General features: G+C 38.6%; 1 protein-coding gene across 7 annotated transcripts in view; it reads left to right on the top strand.

Moving 5' to 3' along the window:
• The first annotated feature begins 363 nt into the window (after positions 1-363).
• RAD18 (RAD18 E3 ubiquitin protein ligase) overlaps positions 364-7,465 on the top strand; it is a 103,872-nt gene continuing 96,770 nt past the window's right edge. For 5 of the 7 annotated variants that reach the window (XR_013994868.1, XM_081071953.1, XM_081071951.1 and 2 more), the window contains exons 1-2: positions 364-524; positions 4,477-4,558. Coding sequence is in view for 3 of the 7 variants with exons in the window: in XM_081071951.1 (XP_080928077.1) it covers positions 474-524; positions 4,477-4,558 (133 nt within the window). In the remaining 4 variants the exon portion in view is untranslated. The remainder of the gene's footprint in view (positions 525-4,476; positions 4,559-7,465) is intronic. The other 2 variants (XM_081071954.1, XM_081071955.1) reach the window with 2 other exon arrangements.

Here is a 7,465-nt window from a genome sequence, read left to right as displayed (position 1 = left end):
CTACCTCCCGGTACTGTGCTGGGGTTAGATGAAATAATACCATATATAAAAACCCTTTTCAGAGTCAGGGGTTCAGAGACAGATAATGACAGCAATCAGGGAGGGCAACACAAAGAAGGAGGCATTAGCCTAGACCTTGAAAGATCTGGCAAGATCTGGATTTGGTGTGTGTCCTGGCTGTCTTTCCCCAACATTCAACATCCATTTATTAGGGGTCTGGTACAAAACCTGATGTGGGCTTTTGAACCATTTACTTTCTGCCGTGGAAGGCAAAGCAGAAGTCCGGCGCGTGCGCAGTACTAGAGCATCTTTGGCTGCGCCCTCCCTCGTACTACAACTCCCGGCAGACTCCGCGCAGGCCTCGGGCGCGTCGCGGGCTGCTGTCGTAGCGCGGTAGCGCGGGGAATTTCGAGTGGCACTGGAGTGCGGGAGGCTAGCGGGTGGCGGGCCTCCCATCCTCCTTACGGGAGATCATGGACTCCCTAGTCGAGCCTCGGTGGCCTCCAGGTCTGGCAGTCATGAAGGTGAGTGCTTCGGGGAGGTTGGGGGCGCCCGGGTGTCAGCGGGAGGCCAGTCCCGCCTGGAGGACGAGAAAGGACGAGGCGCGAGCGGCGCGCTGGGCCTGGGTACCCGGTTCTGCTCTGCCACTTGCCAGCCGCGTGGTTCAGGGCCTTCGTTTCCTCCCCGAGAAGGGACGGGGACAGGCCTCGGTCCCTTCGGGTGAGCTGAGGTTGGCTGTCTTATGGAACAGGGTATCCTGCAGTTGTCACAACAACAATGACCTCGAGAAAAGCAGTTCCTTTAAACAGTGAAAACGACAGTGACCGCCCTTTCTGAGGACTTACTACTACATGCCAAGCATTATGTCAACTCTTTCAGTGCATTAGTTGAGAATTTCCGAAAGTGACCCCCGACATGATTTGGGGTGAACCGTGCATCAAAAAACATTTAATCACCTAGCGAAGCAGGTGTTACCCTCTAATTACCCTCAAGAAGCCTAGTGCTGGTTTGCCCTGACTCCTTCCCAATGAGTCCTAACAGTTGTGCGTGTCTCTCTTTTAAACAAAGGGACCGGGACTCGGGCTCAGCACTAGCCTTTCATTTCATTGAATTATTTCTCTCAAATAACTTTGATTTTTGTGGCTGCAAGGCATTTTGGTTTCCATTTACAGCAGTGGTGAGCCCAGGATTCCTGCTGTATTTGGTCAAGAACAAATACACTTTGTTAAGAGTCAATTGCTTGGTGTTTCTCCTGGCGCTGCGATCACTTTCATTTCAAGTTCTCATCCTGTTCCAAAGTTTCGTACACTTGGGGATTATGGCATGTGTCCCACTGATTTATAAGGCTCTCTCTGAGGATTAAGGGACGGACTTGGGGAAGGTTAACTAAGTTTGAGACTTTATTCTTCCGTCATCATCAGTGTTATCTACTGTTTTGGGGCCCATGAGATACAGCCCCATGGTGAAAAGCTGACATTGGGAGGATGTAAGAAAGATGTGGTTTTGAGGTTGTGGTGGCCCTGGCACCGAGGTGAGCATAGATTTGAGCTCTGATGATCCCGGGTTAAATCTGGTCTCTGCCTCTTCTTTAACTGTGATCTTGAGTCAGTTACTTAATCTCTGAGCATGAATTTCCTCAACTATAAACTGGAGACAAAAATAAACAGTTTATAGGGTTGGTTAAATGAATTCATGTGTGTGGCCAGGGATCCTGTCTGTCTTACTGCATAACACAGTGTGTGGCACATAGTGGGTGCTCAAAAATTATTTCCTAATTGATTAAAGGTATCTGGAACATAGTAAGCATTCAATTAACATGTCTTATTAACACTTACCATGTGTTAACTATTTAAACCCCCTTTTTATTTTTTGTGAGGATTGAATTGGATAAAGGAAGTGAGAGCTGTGTAACTTGTAAAGCTAGCTGTCTGTAGACTTAAGCAGATTTTATATATTCCCACAACTTCCACTGTGTTCTCTGGAGGCAGGTTCCATGTCTTTGGCTTTGATATCTCATCACAGCACTGAATTGAGGGTTCAGCACCAGAGAGTGTTAAGTGATGGAGTTGATTGAGCCCGTATTAGAATCATGAAATACTAAGGTTGGGAAGCCAGCTCCCCTCCAGTCTTTTGATCCCTTTTACATTGTATTTGCCAGTTTCTCATCTAGCTTTTGCTTGAAGTCTGCCAAGGACAAAGAATTAGTTGCTCCCAGAGTAGCTCTGTTTTAAGTTCTTCCTTATATTGAATAGAATTCTGACTCCAAATCCATGGTTCCTAACATGATCCATGAAAAGACTTTGGTATCTAGATTATTTATGAAATTTTTGTTTGTATGTACGCTTTTCTAAGGAGAGAGTCCATAGTTTTCATCCATTTTTCAAAGGGATCTGTGATCCAAAAGCTTAAGAACCTTTGCTCTAATTATTGTCTTTTTACCCATTCCCTACTTCCCTGTTCCATTTTCTCTAAGTTAAAGAAATCCTGGGGCATCCACTTGACCACTCTCTATTTTGGTTTAGATGCATGTGACGTGTATGTTACTGTCTTGAAATTGCATGATGGGAAATTTGTACGAGAGAGTTATAGCTCATCTGATGCGGTGACACCTTCCACGCCACCTTCCGCGCCGTGCGTCTTGCTCAGCAGATCTGTCAGAACCACTCCTCCACCAGAAGAGGATGGTTATATAGAAGAAAGTACAATAGACTAGAAGCCAGGGCTCTGGCTTCCAATCCTGCCTCTGCTTTTAATTGATTTTCAACACAGCCCTTTAGCTTTTTGTGCCAGTGGTAACTTATATTCCAAAATAATGGAAGATTTTGACATTTTAATCTTTATTTCCCTGGTTTAACAATAACAGAAATTTCTAGGTTTAACAGGTGATAAATGTGTGTGTATATAGTAGAAAAAAATTAAAATTCAGGGTAAGATAAAGGAGTAAATGAAAGTTACCCATCATCCTACCACCCAGAGATGACCACTGTTTAATATTTTCTCTAATTTTCCTTCAGTTTTTCTTCTGTGGACTCATGTGCACACATACCCAACACTGTATATATGCATTTAAAATTTGAGATCACTTTGGAGTCAACATCTTGGATTCAACATCTTGGATTTGACCCAATCCCTTTTAAGCTCTATAGTCTTTGTCTATAAAACTGGGATACAGATGCTATAGACGTCATAAGACTGTTCCAGAGATTAAACTACATAGTTCTGTTATTTGTGGTTGTAGATTTTATTGTCTTTAAAAGTTTTCATTAAAATATGAACATTTTCTCATGGCATTAATTATTCTTTGAAAGCATGTTCTTTTTTAATGGCTACATAATTCATCACATGGACTATTAGTGACATTAGTCTTTTTTTTGTTTGTTTGTATTTTTAAAATTTAGGTAGTACACTCACATGGTTCAGAAAGTAGATGAAAAGTAAATGTCTCTCTCCCAACTTTTCTCTCATCCAGTTTCCTGACCCTTGTGACCGTTATTTATTAACTTTCTTGTGCATCTTTTCAGAATTTATATATATATATGTGATAAAAATAGAATACATTCTTACTCTCCCATCCCTTTTTAATAAAGGGTAGCATACCATATGTACTGTCTTTTTTCACTTATCTTGGCACTCTTTTTGTATCAGTGCACAAGAGAACTCCTTTTTTTTCTTCTCTTAAATATCTACTCTGTCGGTATTCTATTGAATGGAATAACATTTTATTTTAAATGATTAAAAGATTTGGGGTTGTGAAAATAGATCCTTTTTTGTTCAGGTTGCATTTCAGATTGACACCCATCTGTCTGACTTTCCATATTGTCCACTTCTTCACCTCCCTCTGCTGTCACCGGCCCTGGCCCTTCCCAGGGCTTCCTTATTTGGCTGCACGGTGTAGTATCATGCAGAAAGTGCTGGGCTGACTGCCAGGAGGGAGACAGGAAGGTTAGTCCTGGCTGGACTCATGCCCCATATGTGTACCTTCTCTGGATACAAGTTTCCTCATTTGTGAAGTAAGGGGTTTAACCAGATAATTTCTAATGTTTGGGTCTAATGTCTTCTGATTTGGTTCTTAACCTGTGTGGTGACTGGCTACTGGTACCTTTCACTCAGCAGTGATTGTCGGCCAGGGGATGGTCTGAAGAGGAGGTGGCTTAGCATAAGAGCTGGAAACGTGGGACGTAGAGCAGGAATAGAGTAGCCCTTTTATGGATGGTTGGCAGTATTGCATAGGAATCTGTACAGTGTCAGTTTTATGTGTCTACAGTGTTTTGGGGAACCTGAGATTTGAATGTGAAAGAGTATACGAAGGAGGTTTTTCTCTATTTGTCAAGATCCCCTGCAGTTCATGTAGAGTTTGTTTTTGAGTGTATATTTGACAAAGAAGTATTATTTTTTTAGGGGATGGAGAAAGAATTCTGTGGCAGATTTTCGTCTTGGTGTCTTACTGATATGTAAATATGTGTATTTGCATTTCAGACAGTAGATGATTTGTTGCGGTGTGGAATTTGCTTTGAATATTTCAACATTGCAATGATGATTCCTCAGTGTTCACATAACTGTAAGTATGTTCTTAGATAAGGTAGTGTTAATTTAACACCAAAGGTAAGTACACATTTACTTCTCACCTTTAGCTACTCTATCTTGAAGTTTTCAAAAAGGTCTTTTCTACCACCTTCCTCTTGAATATTAAAGTTTTTACAAGGTTTCCTATATTTCCTATCACCTCCCTCTTGGATATTTTTATGCCTTTTAAAACATTTATGATAATAAAGATTTTGGTCACAATATATGGTTCTTTATTTGCCAAGCACTTTTAGATGTTAAATTTCAGAATTTTTGTTTTTAGCAGGATAACAGATAGGAGGTTCAACCAAATAGTCCTTTGTATAGAGTTTCAAAATTTAAAAATCCCAATGGGGGAATTCTACCACTGAAGAGTATTACAGACAATTTTATCACTTGCTGTATGATGCTGGAAATACTCTTATATTGAAATTTGCTTGTACTTCTCTTTATGAGTCTAGTATGTAAGTACTTTTTATACTTGAGGTATTTAACACAGAAGAGTGAGCCTGTCATTGTTCAGGAGCTGGCTATCTAGTTTATGGATTATCTAGGTTCATGATCTTTCTGTCCTCTACTTTCAAGTTGATTTGTCTTAGAAAGTTAAAAAAAAAGAAAACCCAACAAGTCCGGCTTAAAAAATGGTTTTAGTGGATCGTAAGTCGCTTTGGTGAAAAAGTTTCTGTAGAGAAGACATAATAAGAGGATCATGGTGGTAGCAACATGAGCATTAGAGATACACGTAGGCTTGACTCTTGACTCCCCACTTACTAGTTAGATGAGTATGCAAATGCCCAACATTTCTTCAAATATGAAAATCTGGTGAGTAAGTTCTACCTTAGCAGGTAGTTGTGAGAATTAAATGTGCAGAGCCTGGCACGTTGTAGGCCCTTAATAAATATAGTTTCCTTTCTAGGCCAGATTAACATGAATAACCAAGGTAAGTTTTGGGGATTGTTTCTAAATATGTGTTAAAAGCATCTTTATTTAGATATAATTTACATATAAAATACATCCATTTTAAGTGCACAATAAAATGTACCAGTGTCAGTGAGTTTTGACAAATGTATATAGCATGTAACCACTACTGTTAAAATATTGAACATTTCTATCACCGCATAGAATTCTCCCCATTTCAGTCAGTATGGCTGCAGACATTCATACGTGGGTCTGTTTCTGGACTCTTTTCTGTTCCTTTGATCTATATGTGTATCCTTGTGCCAATACCACCCTGTCTTAATTGCTGTAGGTTTGTAGTAAGTATTGAAATCAGGCATTGTAAGTACTCCAACTTTGTTTTTCTTTATCAAAACTATTTTGGTTCTTATAGAATCTTGGCATTCTATGTGCATTTCCATATAAATTTTAGAGTCAGATTGTCAGTGTTTACAAAAAAAGCCTACTGGGATGTGCATTGGAATTGCACTGAATCTAGAACTCAATGGTGTTGAGTCTTCAATATAGGAGCCTGGTATATTCTTCCATTTTTTAGGTTATCTTTAATTTCTCTCTACAACGTTGTTTCATTTTCAGTGCATAGGCCTTGCAGATAGAAACACAATTTTTCATATTGACATTTTTTCTTGTGATCTTGCTAAATTCACTTTTAATTCCAGGATCATTATTGTTGATTCCTTAGGAATTTTCATGTATCCAATCATGTCATCTGTGACTAAAGAGTTTTACTTTTTCCTTTCTAATCAGTATGCCTAATATATATTTTTCTTGTTGTTATACAGGCTAATACCTCTAAAACAATGTTTAATAGAAGTTGTGTGGGTGGACATCCTTTCCTTATTCCCAATTTTATGGGGAAAGCATTTACTATTTATGATGTTAGTTATAAGTTTTATATCATTCATACATTTTCATAAATTTATCAAGTTGAGGCATTTCCTCTATACTCTTAATTAGCTGATGGATTTTTTTTTTAATGAGTGGCTGTTGAATTTTGTCAAGTTTTCTGCATCTATGGAGATGCTCATATGATTTACTTCCTTTATTGCATAATATGATTAATTATATTGATTGATTTTTTTAACACTAATTGATTTTTGCATGGTTAACCTTGAATTTCTTTCAAGAGGTTGGTCCGTTTACTCTAAGCTGCTGGCATAGAGTTTTTTTTAATATTCTTTCCTGTTGTCCTTTTCAAGTCTGGAGGATCTGTAGTGATGTCCCCTTTTATTCCATATGCTAGAAATGTGTTTTCTTTTTTCCTTGACTAATCTAGAGGTTTGTCAAGTTTATTGTTCTTTTCAAAGAACCAGCTTTTGGTTCATTGTTTTCCATAGTTTGTCTTTTTTCTAATTCATTGATTTATACTCTTTTATCTTTATTATTTCCTTGCTTTCACTTATTTAATTTGCTTTTATATTTCTAGCTTTTTAAGGTAGAAGCTCAGATCATTGATATTAGACCTTCTTTTCCAATATAACATTTAAAGCTGTAAATTTCCCTCTAAGCCCTGCTTTAGCTGCATCCCCCACATTTTGGTATGTTTTCATTTTTATGTAGTTTACATATTTCAGTTTGAAATACAGTCTAATGTCCTTTGATTCCTTCTTTGATCCATGAGTTATTCAGAAGTCTGCTTCAAATATTTGGTAGTTTTCCTGATATCTCCTATTACTAATGTCTGATTTAATTATGTTCTAGTCAAAGAACAAAATGTTTTATTTCAGTTCTTTAAACATTTTTTTTATAAAGAAGTTGAATGTTTTATGATTAAACTTCGTTCTCCTGCAAGGCTGTTGCTTCACTGTATGAAAATAGCACCAGCCAAGGCAGTATATTGCGACATTAAGACAGGATGGTTCACCATCTGACACTGGAACAACTAAGAAAAGCTTTTCTGCACTGCCCGTTATTTCCGGTGTAAAGATCATGAAGGATTCCGACC

The sequence above is a fragment of the Rhinolophus hipposideros genome (genome assembly GCF_964194185.1).
Source record: "Rhinolophus hipposideros genome assembly, chromosome: 14".
NCBI classification, from domain to species: domain Eukaryota; kingdom Metazoa; phylum Chordata; class Mammalia; order Chiroptera; family Rhinolophidae; genus Rhinolophus; species Rhinolophus hipposideros.
This window is presented reverse-complemented; position numbering and strand designations above follow the sequence as displayed.